At 45.5% G+C, this 21,330-nt stretch overlaps 3 protein-coding genes across 9 annotated transcripts in view; 2 read left to right on the top strand and 1 right to left on the bottom strand.

The window, feature by feature from the left end:
* Positions 1–21,330, bottom strand: part of PRR14 (proline rich 14) — a 46,171-nt gene that overhangs the window by 18,031 nt on the left and 6,810 nt on the right. Inside the window, exon 2 of the mRNA XM_080977890.1 lies at positions 10,584–10,647. The gene's annotated coding sequence lies outside the window, so the exon portion shown is untranslated. The remainder of the gene's footprint in view (positions 1–10,583; positions 10,648–21,330) is intronic.
* On the top strand, positions 109–10,235 carry ZNF771 (zinc finger protein 771). Of its 3 annotated transcripts, XM_080977908.1 has the most exons (8): positions 109–2,243; positions 2,399–2,589; positions 3,090–3,206; positions 3,461–3,583; positions 4,784–4,915; positions 7,073–7,195; positions 7,494–7,592; positions 8,933–10,235. In XM_080977908.1, the coding sequence occupies exons 3-8, from the start codon at positions 3,114–3,116 to the stop codon at positions 9,950–9,952; spliced, it is 1,590 nt and encodes a 529-aa protein (XP_080834034.1). In that variant the 5' UTR covers positions 109–2,243; positions 2,399–2,589; positions 3,090–3,113; the 3' UTR covers positions 9,953–10,235. The 3 variants fall into 3 exon arrangements, with proteins under 3 accessions (XP_080834034.1, XP_080834035.1, XP_080834033.1); XM_080977909.1 differs by lacking the exon at positions 2,399–2,589; XM_080977907.1 differs by having other exon boundaries at positions 109–2,589.
* On the top strand, positions 13,134–19,860 carry LOC308461191 (uncharacterized protein). Of its 5 annotated transcripts, none has more exons than XM_080977905.1 (4): positions 13,134–14,653; positions 15,188–15,297; positions 15,702–15,896; positions 17,562–19,860. In XM_080977905.1, the coding sequence occupies exon 4, from the start codon at positions 17,573–17,575 to the stop codon at positions 19,217–19,219; it is 1,647 nt and encodes a 548-aa protein (XP_080834031.1). In that variant the 5' UTR covers positions 13,134–14,653; positions 15,188–15,297; positions 15,702–15,896; positions 17,562–17,572; the 3' UTR covers positions 19,220–19,860. The 5 variants fall into 5 exon arrangements, with proteins under 5 accessions (XP_080834031.1, XP_080834032.1, XP_080834030.1 ...); XM_080977906.1 differs by having other exon boundaries at positions 13,135–14,653; positions 15,702–15,776; XM_080977904.1 differs by having other exon boundaries at positions 13,135–14,653; positions 15,702–15,892.

Raw genomic sequence — 21,330 nt, 5'->3', positions numbered from 1 at the left:
TATAGTGATCATTACTAATGACTGCTGGTACTTAACTCTGTTCTAAAAGATACTGAGAGTGTACAGCCTGATCATATTTCATACAATCTACAGAAAACTGCAAGAAAGTAGCTTGGGTTTCATCACTTCATGGTGGTTGTTTTTAGATTAGAGTAGTAGAAACATTTGCTTGATTAGTTTGGACAAAACTTGTCTTGCATTATACCATTTCCTGGCCAAACACACAATCACTGCAGCATTTTCTTTTCTTTTCCCATCAGTGAATTTGTTCTGTTATATTTGTACCCTCTATATGTCTTGCTATTTTTTTTCTATTTTTTTTAACGAAAGCTAAATCTGCTTATCCCATGGTCCTGAAAATAAAAGTGCCTTTGAGGATGTGCATGCCACCCCAATCTCTGGGCAGTGTGAAATTACAGGGGTTCCAGGCGTTTCCTTCAGGAATGAGGCACAGTGGGGACTGTGGTGTCTTTATGACATATGGTTTATTTACACATATATACGACCTGAGCCTATGATGGAGGGGTGCACAGCATTAAAGCCCCAAGGAGGTCCTGCTTCTCCCACAGCCCACAGCCTTGGATTCCAGCATAAATCAGGCCTGGCTCTCGCTCTCTCTGCCCTTGCAGCCTGTAGTTTTTGCCTGCAGCTTCTAGCTCATATCCCTCAACTCTCAACTCTGGCCTTTTGTATTTCTAAGGAACAGACAGTTGAGGGAGGCAGGCCCACAATTTTTAGCGGGCCATCACCAGGCTGGCCTGGCTATTCCATGCTGGGTCCAGGCATTAGGAGGAGGTCCAAGCATTCAGACCACCCCCTCTCCTACCAAACTCCTAACACTACAAATATGAGGGTCATATCTGTTGCTCTCCCCACTTTTACCTCTTGCTGTGCTTACTTTTTGCCTCTGGCCCTGCCCATCATTGATATGTCGCCCCTACAAGGTTGCCCATGAAGTAATGCCATCAGTCCTCAGACTCATGGAAGTTCCCCACCCTGGTCTAGGTGGGGATAGGTTCAGATCCCCACCCTCATATGAAGCTGACTGGGTTACCCTGAGTCAGTCACTCAGCCTATTCCAACAACTCATAGGGCTGGTGAAGGATAAAATGGGCAGGGGGGTGGGGAGAATCTTCTATGGGTCCAGCCATTCCTGCATCCTCTCCTGCTAAGAGTTCCAGCTTCTATCACACACGGTAGTTGCCGCCAACCCCTTTTCTGACGACAGGCTTTTGTGCCATTTTAACAGCAGCACAACAGGCAGAAATCCAGCAGATGCTATTTTACCTCTTACTTCAGCCTATTATTATTATTATTATTATTATTTGGGGGAATACACACAATTTCTGTTGTTGAAGAGGGCTGTGTGTCATACACCTTGCCCCCCAAGCCCCTTTGTGACTACCCTGCTGATCTCCCTCCGGGCAGTGGAGTGTCCCGCTGTCCCTGCCCTCAGGCAGCGAAATGTCTTGGGCCGACCTTTGCTCCCAGGCATGTTCCCATGCACTACTCCCGTGTTAACGGTGCACCTTCCGGATTCGAACGGACGAGAGGCGATCGTTACTCTGCACATTCTCGGAAGCAGCATTCTCTCCCCGCCTCCCCCGTCCCTATTCCACGGCGCGGTTTCTGCAAGAGCTCGCTTGCCACGAGGAAACACGTTCCTCCGGGGTGGCCTCTAGTAGAAGCTCCGGATCAGAGGCTCCGAGCTTCTCCCTCTTCCTCCTCGCCCCCCGCCCCTATTTCAAAACCCGAATACTCGTCGCTTGCGGGGTTGGAGAAGGGTGGGAGGGAGGGAGGTAGGGAGGAGGACTCCTGGGTCCACCCCCTACTCGCGTCTGGCAGGAACAGGCGCCGCTGCTGCAGTTGCCACTCTCCCTGTCTTGCAGACCTCTCCACCAATGAGCGAGAACGAGGGAAGGCAACGTTGGCGAATCTGCGAGGCGCACCGCCCCTCCGCCACCCTCCTCTCGACGTCTAACATTCTCCCTGTCCCCCCCCCCCGCCCTCGGAGCTCCCCCTCCCCACTCAGCAGGGTCTGTTCTCGGGGAGGGAAGAGGCGCAAAAGCGCAGCCGGAGCCGATTCCGCCGCCCATCTCGAGGCGCTTGCCAAAGGGCGAGGAGCCTCCGGATCCCGTTGATCGGCTCTGCTAGCCACCTCTGCGCCCTCCTCCGCATCATCATCATCTTCATCATCACCCTCGGCAGCCCCACCATTCCTCCCCTGCTCCAGAGAGGCCCGGGTGAGTGGGGAGGGGAGCCAGCCTGGGTCGCAGGAAGCAGTCACTCCTTGGCTCAACTTCCTTCCCGGACTTGGTACTGGCCCCGGGTGGGGAATGCGTCTCCCCTTCCTTACCCAGCCCCTTATCCTGCTGCCAGCTACCCTAACTCTCCATAGGGACGTGGCGGAGAAAAAAGGGTGTCTACCACGTGGGTTGCCAGAAGCAGCTGTTGCTTGGAATAGAGAGAGGTGTGCATCACAACACAACCCCCCCCCCCCACTTGGATTTCTAAGACGTAATTAGGCTAAACTTACGGAGCTAGTGATATTAGCGAGCAGACACACGCCAAGACTGAGAGACAAAAGAGGTAAGTTTTAAGAGCTCGAGACTCCTGGGGGTTGCGGGGAAGGGTGGGTTTTATTTGAGGCCATGGCCTGCACAGGGATCCCTCTGCAGTTGTGATACCTACACATTAGTGCTGTGTGCTTCTGAGCATGTGAAGGGTGCATAAATAAGCCAGTCGTTCTCTATGAAGACAGCACTTTGCATCAGGGATTAGTGACAGGATTTCCAGACAGACTTGAGTCATACCATGGCCTCATCCATCTTCCCATACTATATTCAAACCAAGTGGACTCATCCATGTTCATTGGGGGCTGGGGGCAATAGGAAAATAGATCTAAATATCTCCTGAATCTAAGCTAGGTGGCTGGCCTCACAGGATAGTTGTGAGTCAAAAAAGCTGCACTGACTTGTAGGGGGTTTGATGGTCTACAAATAAGAGTTGTTTAAAGAGGACTTAATTTTCTAATAACTATGCTTACGGTGGAGAGCCTTGGTCACTTACCTTTGTTTCTTCCTCAAAAGCCACTCACTTCCGCACTTAAATTAATGATGGATGAGGACAAGGAGGACATGAAAGAAGAGAAGTCAGAGGGGATTCCTATATCTGGCACACCAACCGAGGTCAAAGATGGGGGTGTGGTAAGTAACAGAGGCGCTTTGACACTGAATGTTTCCCCAGATGCCTCTGGGTTTAAAAGAAAGACTCCTTTGTGGAAAACAGACCAAACCATCATGTCCATTTCTGCTCAGACTGATATGACTAAAGCAATCTCATGCTGGGTGAACAGCACCATGGGAAGATCTGGTGCCTTAAATATGTAAGGACCTAATTTGGTCACCTAATGGATTTGTTTGTTTGTGTATGTATTTGTTTTCCCATTCTGTACCTTCAGAAATTGGATGCAGACAGGCCATTGATGAAGAATGCGGGAACATCTCGGGGATCCTCAGAGATACGGCGGAAAGGGCTGCTGACTAGAGTAAAGAAGGAAAGGGAAAGAGCACAGGAGAGCAAGGTGTGGCTATACAAGATCTCCAGGGACAGACCTATGAGATTTTTTTGTTCGGAAGGAGGGTGGTGAGGTGGAAGGAAGGAAAAATCAGGACTAGAGGTATGTGTGTCTGTCCTGGGTGTACAGTGGTACCTCGCAAGACGAATGCCTCGCAAGACGGAAAACTCGCAAAACGAAAGGGTTTTTGGTTTTTTGAGTTGCTTCGCAAGACGATTTTCCCTATGGGCTTGCTTCGCAAGACGGAAACGTCTTGCAAGTTTGTTTCCTTTTTCTTAAAACCGTTAATACAGTTGCGACTTGACTTCGAGGAGCAACTCATAGCACGCGGTGTGGTAGCCTTTTTTGAGGTTTTTGAAGACTTTTGTGATTTTTGAAGCTTTTCCAAAACTTTTCCAACACCGTGCTTCGCAAGACGAAAAAAACCGCAAGACGAAAAAACTCGCGGAACGAATTAATTTCGTCTTGCGAGGCACCACTGTAATTTGCTTCCTACTAAATAATTCTGGGACAGAAAAGGCCCCATAAAAGACTGAGCCACACACAGATTGGAGGGAATAGGTTGGAAAAACCAGGATTCTGAGATCCAGTGGGATGGACCAGGACTTCTTGGTTTGCAGGGAGTGTTTATTGATTGCCTTTCTATCCCATCCTTCTTCAAGGAGCTCAGGGTGATGAACATGTTCCCTTTGCCCCCTCCCCATTTTATCCTCACAACAACCTTGTAAGGTCTGTTAGGCCAAGGGGTAGTGACAGCCTAAGAGCACCCAGCAAGTTTCATGGCCATGTGAGAATTGGAGCCCAGGCTTCCCTGATTCTAGTGTAGCATTCTGACCGCTATGCTATGCTGGCTACTTGTGTTCTGCCCTGTCCAGATTACACAGGGTTGGTTGGTGTATTATTGTGCCTGACTTAATAGAAAAACAATATAGTGTAGGGTTATAGTGTTGGATTAAGGGGTGGGAAGAGCAGGATCAGATATTCAAGCTTGATGCTGATCCGTGACCTTGGACCAGTCATATTTCATTCTCTCACACACATTCTCTCTCAAGCTAGCCTGTCTCACAGGGTTATTGTGAGGATAATGTGGGTGAGGGCTAGAACAGCTTATACTGCCTTGAGTTCCTTGGAAAAACTATGGAATAGAAATCTAATGAATAAAAATAACGTAAAATCTGCTCCCAGCTACTTTACCTCTTCTTTCAGCCTCTGCCACCTTCTCCAATGAAATGGACACGGCTTGCCACTTCATGCAAAACAGAAAAGGTGGCAACAGAGAAGGAGGAAGAGCCTCCAATTGTGGTGAAGATGCTTGAGATCCCAGTGGGTGACAACATGGTGAGTAATGAAAGCAAACCAATGACTAGATCTCAGCGCTACATCTATGCAATGGTACCTCTGGTTACAAACTTAATTCATTCCGGAAGTCCGTTCTTAACCTGAAACTGTTCTTAACCTGAAGCACCACTTTAGCTAATGGGGCCTCCTACTGCCGGTGTGCCGCCAGCATACGATTTCTGTTCTCATCCTGAGATAAAGTTCTTAACCCAAGGTACTACTTCCAGGTTAGCGGAGTCTGTAACCCAAAGTGTTTGTAACTCGAGGTGTTTATAACCCAAGGTACCACTGTATAGCAGAAAAGGATACACTGTATAAAGTGCTCCTGCTTACATCCACACCCCTTTCTAACATATAATATTCTTCATTAGCATTGCCAGCCTTCCAACCAGCCTTTTTAAAAAGCAGCTTGATTTGGATTTTTATGGAGAAAATATGTCATTCGTCTCCTTACTTAAAGATTGCTGCCGCCACCGTCCTTCAGTTGATATTAGAACTGAATACAGATTTACAGACTGATAAAGCACTCCAGGCATTGTAGGTCTGTAGGGAATAGTGTTTTTCTAACAACTGTCAGCACCATTAACAAACTACAGCTCCCAGGATTCTTTGGGGGAAGGCATGGCTATTTAAAGTGGCATGGTACCACTTTAAATGTATGGTGTGAATGTGGCATAAATAACTTGCAGAAAACAGTCTTAAAAGGAGGTTGCATTAACTTACTTACAAACTGCATAGTTGTCCCAAGGAGGATGATAAACATGACGGATAGGTGACAAATTTCAGTTCAGCGCCATCTTTGCTACTATACAAGATAATGGGGTTGGCAGAGAGAAGAGAATCCATCAATCAGGAGTTGCCATAGCACGCTGGATAAGATTTTCTTATGTACTCTGGAACATAACACACCAGCATGTACACTGAAGTGATTGGCCTGGTTATATTTTGTCCACAACTTGGAAAAGGGAATTTTAGAGGCGTGAATGTGAGTCATCTCTACTTCTGGTAGGTGGAAACCATTTGGGTATCCAAGACTTGGAACATGACAGAAATGGATGTTAAACAGTTTTGCCAGATACAAGCACTCTTTGCTCCAACTTTTCATCACAGTGATTTTTATCTATATCTATATCCCATGGAAAGTGTTGTCTGCTAATTTCTGAAGAATGAGCCACCGCTAAATGAATAAGAGAATCCATTAGAGATAAAAACAAAATCTTGCCTGCAAGAGTATCGTTCTTCAACTTTTAAAGGCAAAATCTGAATTATTTTGCTCTTTTCTCTTATTAAGAAACTAAGAATTGGAGAGCTGGAAAGGAACAAAGAGCAGTTGTGGCACACTATGGAATGGGCTACGTACTCACATTGTTGCTTTTTGCTAGTACAGTGGATAGTGTGAGAAAACTGCCGCACAGGAAGCTCAGTGGCCTACCTATAAGCAAAAAAACCCACACATTCTGCACGCTGAGTGCTACATATATGGTTATCATTTTTAGTATTCTTCTATAAGTTGCTTTCCTTTGGCAAAAGTCAGCACCGGTGGTGATTTCGATACTCTAAAAATGGCTGTTTGAGTTGGCTGCAGAGAACCCATCCTGTGAGGAGAAATTGACAAAGTGGTGTCTCCCCTGGCAATCATTTCTTACCTCCTTAGCCTTAGGCATGCACAACATTTGACTTGTTAGCTGTCTGTGATGACCCTTGGTGACCTCCTGGGACAGTAAAACACAGTAGGGCTGTCCAGGATCATATAGGTCACACTATACTGTTGACGAGATGTACTTGGTTTAGTGCAGGGGTCACCAGTGCAGCAGCTGCCAGTGTACCCACAGTACCTCCTATGGTGCCCACAAAAGGTCTCAGTAAATATCCCCTCAAAATCCACAGTGTATGAGACTGTTTGATCTTCCTGCTCAGTACCTCTTTGCATTTGTTCATCCTCTTCTGCACAACCCCATAACAGCCATTTTGTGATGGGCACCAATGGTACTTCTGCAGGATTCCAAATGTGCTCACTGCCTCCAAAAGGCTGGTAACCTCTGGTTCACGTGGGCTTAAGGCCATCTAGGCCTGTCTTAGCATTTGAGAACTATTTGACTCTAGAGGGATAAGATACGTGTAAAAATGCTCACTTTTTGCTGTTTTTGCCTTTTCTAGCCAGAGTGTTCATTCTCCCAGAATAGGTTAATAATGGAAGATGGCAGTGAGAAAGAACTGATAATTAGAAGAAGAGTGAAGAAGGAAAAAGATGAGGAAGAGAATCTGGAATTTGAAGTGGAGGTGAGGAGGGTTTCCGCAGGTGGGAAACCAGTGAGTGGAGATGAAGATGGGAAGGTGAGATGTTTTATTTGGGTGAGGGGAAAGAAGGACCAACTTTCAGGGGGGAAAAGGATTGCTTAACTCAGCCTTTGAAAAACTGCCCCCTCAAATGTTTTAGACTACAGCTCCCATCAGCCCTAGCCAGCACAGCTGGTTTGGAATTGTAGTCAAAAACATGTGGAGGGCACTACGTTTGCAACGGCTAGTGAAATCATTGTCTTGGCCAAACTTGCTCCATCTTGGTTCTACTGCCTTGCAGGACTTGCCATCTGAGGAAGAGATGAAGGCTGAGGTGGAGGAGCAGAAGGCTCAAGAATTCGAGTTGCAAAAAGTCACCATCCCAATAGATGGGATTTTGGTGAGTACTGGGGGTAGCATAGCCGAGGGAATGTCAGGAGAGCTTGGAGGAGAGACTTGTGGTAGATGGAGGTGGGGGGTGAGGTGGTTCTATTGTACTGTTTCCATGATCTTTGGGAATGTTGGGTTTCTCCTGTCAGAGGCTTGATCTGCAGTATACATTTAAAGCAGTATTGTACCACTTTAAACAGTCATGGTTTCCCTCAAAGAATCCTGGGAACTGGAATTTGCTATGAGTGCTGAGAGTTCCTAGGAGACCCCTGTTCCCTCACAAAGCTATAAATCTCAGAGCCATTCCCTCTTCCCAAGGAAATATAGGAATTGTAGCTGTATGATGGGAATATGGGTCTCCTAACAACTCTGGACACCCTTAACAATTTTCAGGATTCTTTGGCAGAAGCCATGCCTGTTTAAAGTGGTACGATACTGCTTTAAACATATGGCACTGATGGGGCCAGACTGCCAAGGCTGCATCCTGATGTTAGCCTTTTTTTGGTGAGTCTTGGCAGCTGTATGGCAGGGGGGACGATGATGAAAGAAGTGGTATTTGGCAATTCTTCTGGCATTGTACAGGACAACATCTTACTAATGTTAGGACCTTGTAAGTCACTGAAACTCAAGAGTGCAATGAAGGAATAGTAAAGAAAAAAAATGTCTACATGCTGAATCCAAGATTCACAAAAAAGATGAAGCCTTAACAATATGGCCAGAGAACCAGCAAGGGAAAATTTGGCCACATGCCTCTTTTCTTATCACGCTGCTGTAGCATTGGGGCCACCACTAGTAGGGACCCTCTTTGTTGTTGTTGTTTAGTTGTGTCCGACTCTTCATGACCCCATGGACCAGAGCACGCCAGGCACTCCTGTCTTCCACTGCCTCCCGCAGTTTGGTCACACTCATGCTGGTAGCTTCGAGAACACTGTCCAACCATCTCATCCTCTGTCGTCCCCTTCTCATTGTGCCCTCCATCTTTCCCAAGGGACCCTCTTTAGCCTTGTCTAATCTCCTGCCATCCCCACTTCACTTGCACACAATATACACTCCCTTTACAAGTAGGTCAGGTTATATCATCGGCAGCCTGTTAAGCCAAAAGAGAGGCTTGCCAAGCATATATTAACTTTGACCTCTGGTTTTGACCAACTCTTAATACACTTTAGTTCCTGCTCTTATCAAAAGATGATTTCTAAAACTATGATACAGTACAAAGATGGACTCCTTCTTTAAAAAAAGAATGACTTGTTTATGTGGCAGTTTCCAGGCTAGCACGCCTCATATCTGTTCCCAGAGTGCCTTTTTTTACAGCAGGCTAAGCTGTCCTAATCATTTCCTCCATTCCTGTAGGTGCCCTCCTCCTCCTCACACCCCAATACCTGTAGCGTTTGTGGCAAGAGTTTTAGCCGTCGCTCAAACTTGGCCAAGCATCAGATCATCCACACGGGTGAGAAGCCTTACCGTTGCAATGACTGTGGCCGCAGCTTCAACCAGAGCTCAGCCCTCACCAAGCACCAGCGGACACACACTGGGGAGCGCCCTTACGTCTGCGGAGACTGTGGCAAGGCCTTCACGGCCAGCTCAAACCTCCTCCAGCACCGCCGTTTTCACACAGGAGAGCGGCCCTATCGGTGTGAGCTGTGTGGCAAGGCCTTCTCCCAGAGCTCCAACTACAACCTGCACCGCCGCAGCCACACAGGAGTCACGCCTTATCAGTGCAATGTGTGTGGCAAACGCTTTACCGGGAGTTCCTGCCTTACTCGCCACCAGAGGACCCACACAGGGGAGAAGCCATACCAGTGCCAGGAATGTGGCAAACGCTTTTCTGGGAGCTCCACTCTGGCCAACCACCGGCGCACCCACACAGGTGAGAAGCCTTATGGCTGTGCTGAGTGTGGCAAGAGGTTCACCCACCACTCCAACCTAGTGGATCACTGGCGGGTGCACACAGGAGAGAAACCATATGTTTGCACCGAGTGCGGGAAGAGCTTTCGGCTTAGCTCCCACATCATTCGCCACCGCCGCACTCATGCCAATGCCCGCGGTGCTAGCCTGGCATATGACATCCTTGGCAGTGTCGATACAGCTGGCAATGACGCCAGCATTAGTGCCCATCATGTCAGCCTCCTCTATGAAAACGCCAGCAGCACTGACGGTGGCAGCCCTCATGGGTCCGGTCACAATGCCCTGTGTGCCAATAGCAGCATCTCCAATGGCAACAATGATATCGATGGGGAAGAGGGCAGCCGGCTTCTCATCTGCAGCCAGTGTGGTAAAGGTTTCCACCTGGAGTCCGGCCTTCAAGAAGACTCCGTGCTGGGTGAGGGACCCTATACTTGTACTGAGTGTGGCACCAGCTGTTGGACGTAGCCGGACAGTGGTGTAGCTGAACAGCAAATCTTCCGTAGCCCTCCAGGATCTCTGGCTGGATCAGAAAGCAAAGCCCAAGTACAGGAGAGAGATTTATCTGTGACTAAATCAATAATGGACCAGAATGGAGAGGTGTATTTTGATCTCCATTTTTTTAATGGGTTTGGGGAAATGCTTGTATTAAACTAAGATTGGATCTGCTTCCATAGAATACTATGTTCACCTCCAAAGATCTGTTCCTGCTCTTGCTGTGAAGGAAAGGAGTAAATAATATTGCAGAGTATGTGCATGTGCACGCGTGTTTGTTTGTGGTGGCAATCTTGATTTCTAGGACAGAATGGGTTTCTAGTGCAGGGATGGGTAACCTTTGGCCCTCCAGATGTCACTGGACAACAGCTCCCATCATCCCTGACCACCGGCTGTGTTGATTGGAGCTGGTGGGAACTGGAGTCTTAACAACTGGAGGGTCAAAAGTTACCCATTCCTGCTATAGTGCCACAGGATGGCATTAGGAAGATACTAAGAACATACAAGGCTTGCTGGAACAGGCCTGTGACTTATCAAGTCCAGCATCCTGTTCGCACTTGCCTATGGGAAGCCCACAAGCAGGATGTGAGCTCATTAGACTTACCCTCCATATTCTGTATTCCCTCTAGCTTTCTCACCCAGTACTTTTGTTCTCTCCTCGCCTCTGCCTTGGAAAAAAGAAAATAGAAAATCACTTGTTGTCTTCTCTTTTAAAATGCTACTATTCAAAAGAATCAATTCCAGGATGTACCAAGAGCTTGAATAGATTTTCTTATCTCTATGTAATAAAGTTAAGGAAAATAATATCAGGTCAGCAGTCAAGGCTCTGATTGAAGAAAGGAAATCATTAACACTGGTGCAAGTAGCAGTACAGTAGACACAAAAGCTTTGGATTTGTGTCACTAGCTCCCCCTTCTGGCAGGAAAAGAGACACTTGAAGGAATGAGGATGTATCCATTGTGGGAATGGATGCATAGAAGATGGTCTTCTGTTTTTTGTTTTCCTAAGGCAGAGGGTATGTATGTGGAAAAACATATATATATATGTTTAAGATCATTAGACTTCATAGACTCTTACTAGTATTTGTAGAACATCTAAACCAAAATTTGGTCCCTAAATAGACCTGGTCACTCCTGATTACTAGGAAAGGTTAGGAGGACACTTTTTACACACCTGTGTCTTGAAACATAGAAGCCTACAGAGCAAGGCAAGCCACATACTTCAAGCAGCCTCAGACTGACAAAGCAAGTGTTCACAGTGAGCTTCATTTGTGCATATGAAATTTCTGCTTGGCCATTAATAGTGCATGGACAATCTTCAGGCAAATACTCAGCTTTGTAGGAGAGAGCAGTATCCCAGGAAAACACACACACTACTACCTTAATCAATCTCTTAACAGTGAGAAATATATTACTGTAAGGGCTGCCTCAGGTCTCAGCTCACAAAAGACCAACGCCAAGTTCTTCTTATATACAAAAGCGTTTATTGGAGTTCATCGTTTGCTTCACATCCGAGGCGCGCAGCCCCACGTCTGTTACGCTTAGACCGTTGAAGTCCCCTCTGAGTCAGTCCCTCCCCTGCACCAGTTTAAGAGGCTTGCGCTGCTCCACCTCTTCCTCTCTTTCCTTTTCCGCAGGGTCTTCCTGCCCGCTGGGGTTTCGCCCCTCCTGGATTCCCCTGACGCGGAATCCCCAGATTGCTCTTCCCCCCTCCTGCGGGCTTTGGGACCTGGCTCCTCCTCCGGGCTCCCTGTACTTCCGCGCGCCTCCACATTTGAACTTGGCGCGCGCGCCCAACCTCTAACCTTCCTTTTGACAGTTACACTACTCCCTTCACTACTCCCCTCCCCTTCCGGGAGGGTGGCTTGCTCCGACCTCCCTCCCTTCTCTGCTGCCGGAGCTGCTTCCCCTGATACACTGGAACCTCCACCCCCTTCGCTGCACTCTGGCGGGGAGGCTGGTCCTGACGCCCAGCTGCCACTTTGGGATCCCCCGCTGGCCCCCTGCTCCTGACACGTCCCCCCTGGGGCTCCCCTGGCCTTGACCACCGGCGCCCCCTTCTGGGAATCCTCTGATTCGCTGGAAAGACTCATGGAATCTCTTGAGTCATTGTCATCCTCTTCCTCGCCGTCCTGGGATTCATCCCCATCGCTCTCCATCTCCTGCCTACCCTGTGCCTCTGTCCCTGAACCCCTGACAATTACCATCTTCCATGGTCTAGGGACTTAGGGTCTGGGCTGTATATGTTCTGTGCTAAAAGAAAAACTTTTCACCCAAAAAACACACACACTAACCTGAAATAAATCATGTTAAATGGAAATGTAATCTTTTATCAATCTTAGAAGCAAGCCCCATTCAGTTCAATGGTGTTTTCTCCCAAGTGAGTGTAGGGCTAGAGCCTAAGCAACGTAGGAAATTGTCTCATAGCTTGCTCAGTATTGATGATATTGGTAGCAGTTTTCCATAGTTTCAGATTGAGGTCTGCCAGCCCTACCTGAAGATGTTGGATTGAATCTGGGATCTTCTGCATGCCAAGCATGTGCTCAACCACTGAACTATAGCCTTTTCCAAATCGCATAGAGCTTTGCAAAATTATTTATTCTGCTTCTCCCAAACCCACAAGCTACATGTAAGCATCTATTAGTACTGAAGTGCTAGCCTATGACCAGTGAAAGTTCTGATCAAGCCCAAATCTAGTTTCTGATCCCACCAGGCACTGATCCCATGTCTTCCAAATTTCTCTTTGCTGCCATGAGGGCTAGAAATGGATTGGTTTTCATGCTTTAAAGGAAATGTCAGCACTCTAAGAGTCTTTCAGTTCTGTAATATGAAGAGTGGAAAAACATACTTCTTTTATTTCCCCCCTAAGATTATTGCTGACACACATGGCAGACAAAGGCATTGTGATGGAGTGACTTAGGAACACAACTTATTTATTTGTTGTGTGGGGGGGTTGGTTACATTTCTAACCTGTAGTCTTCAGTAAATAACGTTCTTGGGATGGCTTGGGAAAAAATATTTCAGCCAGATCTGAAAAACCAGTAATTGATGACGAATAAAAAATAATCAAGAGGGAAAGAATGGGTAAGAAATTTCACCATGGCTTAAAATACTTGGATTGTTGTTTGTTTGGGTTTTTAAAAAAATAAATAAACATGGGACAAGGAAAAGGTATTTATTTGCCTGGTGCTGAACTGATAAACAACATAGGTGCTAGGTGAGCTTTCCAGATGAAGGGGTTTCAATGCCTGTGCCACCACCAAACAGGCACTCTCCCTGGCCATGATATATTTTATGTTGGACCGGGGGTAAACCCAGTAGAGAAGCTCAGAGGACAGCCTCAGTCTATTTGTGGACTGATCCAGGTGAAGATAGTCTAACAGGTATCTGTCTACTGAGCCATGTAGGGCTTTAAAGGTAAGCACCAATGCTTTTGACTAGACTCAGAAATAGACCATGAATCAGTGATATTTTTTTCAACACAAATTAAATATAAACCCTGCAACACAAGGGGTACCCTGGCAACTGTGTTTTGAACAGCCTTTTCCAACTCTTCAAGTGCAATGCCACGTACAAATAAGCTCTCTCATCCTAATTGTGCCTTTACTTGCTTCTAGCTTTATTACGACAATGCCAACAAAGGTGCCCAGCCTATTTCTGTGAATTTAACCCTTTAGAATGGAAAATCTAGGCAATTCTTGGGAGGAGGCCTTTCTGCTTTCGGTGGCTGCTGGGAAACATTGTGTGTTAAAGCATGCAGTGCAATGAATTAAAAACACCACCACAAAACTGCAGTTTAGTTCGAACAAAAACACAAAAGCATCACAGAATCTATGTTCAGGGTCCAACCTCTACCAAGTTCAAATTGTTATTGATCATAAAAGGTCACTGGGTGATTTTTGGTGTGTCACTGTCTCATGGCATAACCTACCTCACAAGGTTTTTGTGATGTTAAATGGAGGGAAAGAGCTGCTTAGAGGAAGGAAAGGATAAAAATCTAAATAAAAAAATTAAAATGTAAAGGCTTGGGGCTAAAATCCCATATTCAATTATCAGAGGCTTATTTCTGTGTCCACAAATATTGGATTGCACTGATAATTATTGCAGGGTTATAAACTGTATGTTAAGGATACTAACATTTAAAAACTGACCCTTAATCCTTTGGCTTCAATAACAGCCTGATGGACCAAATTTAAGAAGTCAACATTTTTTTCCACCACCTTAGAAGGAGGCTGAAAAAGAGAAATGCCAGGAGAAACTTCCCCATTTTGGTATATTTTCCTACGCTTGGAATGGAGAGTGAGATACAGAAAATTTAGAAGCAAATTTAGCAGAATCAGGATTAGGTATTTCATTGCTTAAATCAAAAATATGAAAGAAAAATCGCTGAATTCTCACATAAAAACAAAATACATAATGTATTTAGTATAATATATTTAATTAGCTGATCAATGTATTGTACATACATTGTAAAGATAGAAATTTGGGCAATCTTAGGGGTTAATACCAGCGAGATTTTTATATGCTAGACGAGACATGGAAGTAGCAGTAAGGGGGAAGGTGGTGCTAAGTGTACCTTCCTGTGCAGCATCCCCCCTCCCTGTTTGCCCCAAGCCGACAACAAAGCTTAGCTATGGGATCACAAAGTGCAAGAGCTGTCAACATGCATAGCCTGGTGAGTGATGGGAAGTCCAGAGCTGGGGTTATTCTATTTATTATTTGTAACATTTTTACTTTTCAAGTCTGTGAGTTTTGGGGCATCAGCAAAGCTGGGATATTGGGAGGTTGGGATTATTGGATATGAGGTTTTGTCTGCTAGAAATAAAACGTTAGAAGTTTGCAAGCTGGAATAGCTGCAGGTTGGGTAGTTTCCTAGGTGGTGATTGCCGCTTCTCCTGGGAGAAATGTGGCCTCACAAAGGGATATTGCTTTGCTGTATGTAGTGAAGGAAGAAGGCTGCTGGTATAACTTGCCTTTGCCATAGCCTGACCCAGGTAAGCTGTCCATCTTAGTTGCTGGAAGTGTAGGATATGAAAAAGGATGAAATCCCTTTCTGAGGCTGTAGGCTAGTAGCATGAGCTAAATGGGAAATCCTGGACTAGTAGTAAGAGTTGTTTTCTTGTGTTGTGGCAGAAGACCGGGGAGGGTCATGAGAATCTTTCACGTTAGACATGTCTCCCAGCCACAAGGTCTTTATTTGTTGTTTTAGAGTCTGCTAGGACCTGTCCCTTTCAGCCAAGGAAAAGCATACCATGTTACAGTTTAGGAATGTAGTTACAGAGACACCGAGAAGAGAATTAATAGACTCCTTTTCTCCAGGTAAGGGTTCTTTTCTTCTGTTAAGTACATCCTCCAGGTATCTGATGCCTGTATTCTTTAGCCTAAGCAGGACTGCCTTCTGATTGGCGGTATGGCCTATAGTAATTGAGGGGGGGAATAGTAGCCAACATAACGCTTTTGCAGGGTTTTGTTGGGAAGATGATGTTTTCAGCTGGTCTTCATTTATTAATTTTTTTGCAAACGAAGGAGGATAAAGTAATTTCTAGCTTTCACAATTCTGGAAGCAAGCTTGAAAATGTTACAGTAATTACGAGCTAATGACGTGGAACCTAAAAATACCCTGAGAACTGCTTTTAGTTTATCCATGAGGAAATAGTTGTTAAGAATAAGTCATCTTGAGTCCCAATAAACTCTTACTCTTAATTTTTCTTTCCTTTGAACAGGGCATTTCTATCCGCAAACCTCTTGTAACTCCTGAGATGGATTGAGGGAAGGAACATAACAAAACAGGCTCTGAGGCAAGGAATAGCCTTCTAGCTTCAAGGAACTACAGAACAGCTCCAAGATCACTTGGTAAAATGGAGAAAGTGAGGTCTGGTGGCAGGGGTAGCACACAGTGATTAAAACATCAGAAGTAGGTAACTGATATGGTAAGATCACTGTCAATACAGTAGGCTCAGGTCTTGACTGTCTCCCTTTAAAAAATATATTATTAATTTGTTGGTTCTCAGAGGATGTAGCACTCCACACTGGTGTGGTAGGAGAGGATGGAAGTGTGGCAAGAAGATTCAAGGACAATCAAAGAAATATTTAAACATTTCAGTTTAGTATAGTATAGTATAGTATAGTATAGTATAGTATAGTATAGTATAGGTATCAAAATATTTTGAGGGGGATGTACAACCAGAAACATTATCCATGCCTCTCTTCAAGAGCATGGCTATTCTTCTGAACTGCTCCATGGCATACAACAGGGATTTTCAACTCTGGCAAATATGAAAGTTCAGAAAAGGGAAAGGCTTCTTTGTGTTGATGAGATGAGAGTTCATTTATCTCAGACTAGACCTAAGAGAAATGAAATTACCTGGCAAAAGTGAGCTCACGCTTCTCACTGAGTTTGTATACAAATTTAAGGTACATATGTAAGTAAGAGGCTCATTTATAATTGCATTTTGAGAATGATTCATGTTCTTATGTAGCTGCATTTTAAAAAACGTTTTGGATGCCCCATGATCATATTATAAAGTCGTCGTGTTCTATGCTATAAATCAAGCACTGACAGGAGTTGTTTCCTTTTGTTTTCCAATGTATTTCTAAGCAATAAAAAAAAATTTGGCATGAGCAAATTTTTGTTTTAAAAGTGTGGCCCTGAGAAAAAAAGTTAAAGAAGCACTGTATTAATTATTATTAATAATCACCATCTCAACAGTTAAGACACTGCACAGTAACTATTATTAAAAGGAGCATCCCCAAGTTCAAGATGCTAGTTTTAACACTAGTCAGGAACAGGAAACTAGAAACCTGTGCTGCTTCCAGCACTCTTGAGGGTATTCTGTACTTTTATCTCCCAAACCACATCCTAAGCACAGCTGCCAGCAGTGAAGGAGTATCAAGGATGAGTGGCTAGGAAGATGGAATAATCTGGGCAAGAGGTGGTAGCAGGATAAAAAGACGTGGGAATGATGAGTTAGTCCAGGCATAGGCAAACTCTGGCCCTCCAGATGTTTGGGACTACAGTTCCCACCATCCCTGACCACTGGTCCTGTTAGCTAGGGATGATGGGAATTGTAGTCCCAAACATCTGGAGGGCCGGAGTTTGCCTGTGGCTGAGTTAGTCCATAAATACAACTCAAGCATATTGTGCTGAGAATGAGACCCTGTGGAAGGGCCATATTTATTCAGAAGAGGGCCAGTTCAGGAGTCTTGTCTTACTGGCCTGCAGCAACTTTCATAACAGCTGTCATGGAGAGGCTTATCTAGCTCATCATACACTTTCTAGGTTGGAAACCACAATGAGGTGAGAAAATAAATTCACTGTGGTTGAGAAAGGCTCTTTACATATGCACTGGCCTAAGCTGCAGTAGTGCCCACATTCAGGACCCAAGGCCAATGCAGAAAGAACAGAGAGGAAGGAAGAAGATGAGGACTTGGTAAAAAATATATCTAAAGACTAACTGGCAGCAAATGATGCAGAATAGATGGAACTATGGTGGTTAAAAGACTTGTGGAAGCAGAATGTGAGGATTGATGGTCGTTGGGGATTGATGGTAGATGAATCAATGTGAATTTCTTCTTTCTACTAGGAAACAGAAAGATGGATACAGCTGAAAAACCTGCAAGCAAAAGGGAAGATGTAGTATCAGGAATAAAATCTCAGAGAAGTTTAGCAACCCCAGTAGCAAAGCATCGGCGAGTAGGCAGGGTAATCTGTGGTGTTTGTGGAAAGAGCTTTGTCAAGACCTGTGAACTGTTTGCCCACCAGCGGATCCACACAGGGGAGAAGCCATACGAGTGCTCAGATTGTGGCCGTTGCTTCTCTGTCCAATCCGCATTGGCCAGTCACCAGAGTATCCACACAGGAGAGAAGCCTTACAGATGTCAGGAGTGTGGCAAGAACTTCCGGCTGAAGAGCAACTTGACCCGCCACCAACGAGTTCATGATGGCATAAGACCATTCCGATGTGAATACTGCGGGACCACCTACAGCACCAAAGCTCACCTGGTCTGGCACCTGAACACCCATACAGGTGAGAAGCCATACAAATGTACTGAGTGCTGGAAGCGTTTTGGAGAGATCTCCTTGCTTGTAGAGCATCTTCTTTCACACCAGGTTGATGGTAGTGGTGGAAAAAATGGAACTGCCTCTGCAGGACGTTTAGGTAGTGGGAACCTTCACCGCTGCGACGATTGCGGCAAGAACTTCTGCCGGAGCACCACGTTAGCTGAACACCGTCGCATTCACACTGGTGAGCGTCCTTTTGCCTGTGAGGAGTGTGGCGAGCGGTTCATGCGACGGGCTCTCTACAACGAACATGTCCGCACTCACTCTGAAGAGGGCCCACCCAACCTGTGTGTAGCCTGTGGTAAATCTTTCACCAAGCGTTATTCCCTTCTCCAGCATCAGAGGTCACACACAGGAGAAAAGCCCTACCAGTGCCCCGATTGTCCAAAAAGCTTCATTGCCAGCTCTGCCTTGACACAGCACCGGCGGATACACACTGGAGAGACACCCTACCCATGTCCAGATTGTGGGCGCAGTTTTAGCCAGAAATCGGTGCTCACAACTCATCGGAGACTTCACACAGGTGAGAGGCCATACAAATGCCAGGAGTGTGGGAAAGGCTTTAGTCAGAGTTCAGCGCTGACTCAGCATCTCCGGACTCACACTGGTGAGTCCCCGTACAGCTGCCAAGAGTGTGGGAAAAGTTTTAGTGGTATGTCAGCTCTCAAGCGACACCACCTCACCCATACAGGGGAACGCCCCTTTCGCTGCGATGAATGTGGCAAAGGGTTCAAGCAGAGCTCCACGCTGGTCCAGCACCAGAGGATTCACACTCACGAGAAGCCTTATGCCTGTCTCCAGTGCAACAAAAACTACAGCCAACGGGCTGCTCTTGCCAAGCACCTGAGGACTCACACCAAGGAAGTCTTGCTTTCTGGCACATGCAGTGAGCCAATGGACATCAGGGTTTATACAGAGCCTTTTGTCCAACCCCAAGAAGAGGAGAACAATACAGAGAATGACATGGAGGAAGAAGCTGATGAGGTAGTGGTGCTCCCTCCAGGGACATGGGATGCTGAGGTAAAAGAAGAGTCAGAGCTTCAGTGGGAGAATGACATACCATTTGCAGAAACGGGGTCACTCTCATGGGTGAAAAAGGAAGAGTCACATGAGGCCCAGGTAGAAAGGAGAGAACTATCAACAGTTTCTCTGCACATCAAAGAGGAACCAGATGACTGAAAGAATTGTGGGCACGATGTCAGGCTTTGTGGTTTTTTCAAACAAATGTGCCAGGGCTGTCCCAGAAACTCCCACATGTGACAAGGGGTTCTGTCTTGGAGGGAGAAAGATAAATCTAAACTTGGAGCACTGTAAGGATAGACCTCTGAAAAGAGTGCTATTGGAACTGAAACCTGCCTTGAACCATGTTTATCAACCCTCAAATCCTGCAGTCTAATACCAGAATTGTATAGCTTGGTTATGAATACTCAGTGGTGAGGAAAATGAATTCAGTATATCCTGAACAGCATTCTTCATTACCTGGGTTCATGCAGTGTCCCCTTGGCAGGGAGCAGATTCAGAAGAGGTTCCAGAGCAGAGCCTTAACTCAAAGAAATTACTGGCTGATCATATTCTGTGGGTCAGCTTGGGGAGTTTGTGGTCTTGAAAACCCACTTTAAAAAGAAAAAAAGTGTTTGGGTGCTCCAAAGTTGCACATGCAATTTGGAAGGTATAAAACTAGAATTGCAGGCAGCACTTGTAGTGGCCATGTAACCAATTAATATGAGGGGTAGATGGCATGGAGGGGAATGAGTATCCCCAGGTGATTGTGCTAAAATGTCTCTCTGCATTCACAATGTATTAAAGGCATGATGACAACAGTGGTGCTGCAGTCAATATTTTCCAGTAGCAATGTTAATACACTATGCCTCAATCTTTGCCCTAGGGCAGGATTAGGAACCTGCGGTGTCTCTAATGTTGTTGGACTACTCTCCCAGATCATTGGCTGTGCTGCCTGGGGCTGATGAGAGTTGATCCAACAACATCTGGAAGGCCACAGGTTCTCTATCCCTACCGTTGGGCCAGGTTATGAAAACCCCCTCCATGCATTGTGCTAGTTCATAGAGGAATAGTGCCATGTCACCTTGGAAATGGCTTGGGCAGTGTTCACATTGTCTGTTTTCTGACAGGACCCTTATCGATTATAGGATTAAATAAAGTTTACCGAAAGTTGACAAATAAATGCTGAAGAACTCTGGGCAATCCTACGGCAGAAAAGCTCAACAACTCTGGGCTCAACAACTCTGGGCAATCCTCCACAGAAAAAGCTCAACAACTCTGGGCAATCCACCCACCTCACGCACGCGCCTCCTCCCTCCAATGACAATGGGTAGATCACTGCCAGGTTTTTTTATACTGTGAGTAGATCACAGTTGGACATGCCTGACATAAGCTATCAGTTGTAGTCCCACAGCAGAAAGTTGGCTTTTGCTTTGTTTTTTGTTGCCACAGGGAAAAGATACAGGAAACATTTCTTCATAGTGGTGTTAAAACCCTTGAAACATTGTTTGCACTCTTTTTACGAAACAGGAATTCTTTACCACTCATTTTGCTCTTTCTTGGGCTCAAGTTATGGCTCCTTCTCCACACATTTCTAATGGATGATGAAAGTGAGGTGGGTATCTTACAGAGTTTTCTGAAGGCTAGAAGGAGTTGCGGCTCTGAATTTAAGCAACATATATTATCTTCTGCTGAACTGGTCTGTCCTTGTCATACAGGAGGCAGCTCTTTAAAAGAAAATATATGTAGCATTATTTTATTAAAACCACCCTCAGGCCATGATTTCATTTACAACTTCACTGGCTTCTCTGACAGAAAGGTATCACTTATGCTTGAATTAATTTTTAAAAACCAAATAAAAAACTCAAGAGAACTTAACTTAGTCCTTTTAAAAATGCATTTATGGAAGAGTGTTTCCAATAGCAAGAGCCAATTTCATGGGGGGGGGGAATAGGGATAACGAACAATGAACCTAGATAACCTTGGTTCAACTCTTCACTCAATTGTAGACTCACTAGAGGCACAGTTTTTACAATCTTTCCATTTCAATTCCTCAGTCTGCAAGATGGGATCACTGATTGCCTACCCTACAGGGTTGTTGTGAGGACAACACTAACATTTGCAAAGAAAATTATGAACAGCGAGTTACTTTTCCTTTTTTTTTTAACATCTGAAAGCTAGAACTGTATTTGCATAACAGTGCAATAGCTCAAGGCCACAATTTAGTGATGTTTACATAAGCAGTTACTTCACTTTAACAACAAATGAACAACTTTCCAAAGTATCTAGTA

Source organism: Podarcis pityusensis, assembly GCF_964106645.2.
Source record: "Podarcis pityusensis genome assembly, chromosome: 13".
Classification (NCBI taxonomy): domain Eukaryota; kingdom Metazoa; phylum Chordata; class Lepidosauria; order Squamata; family Lacertidae; genus Podarcis; species Podarcis pityusensis.
Note: the sequence above shows the minus strand (reverse complement) of the source record. Positions and strands in the feature narration are given on the sequence as shown.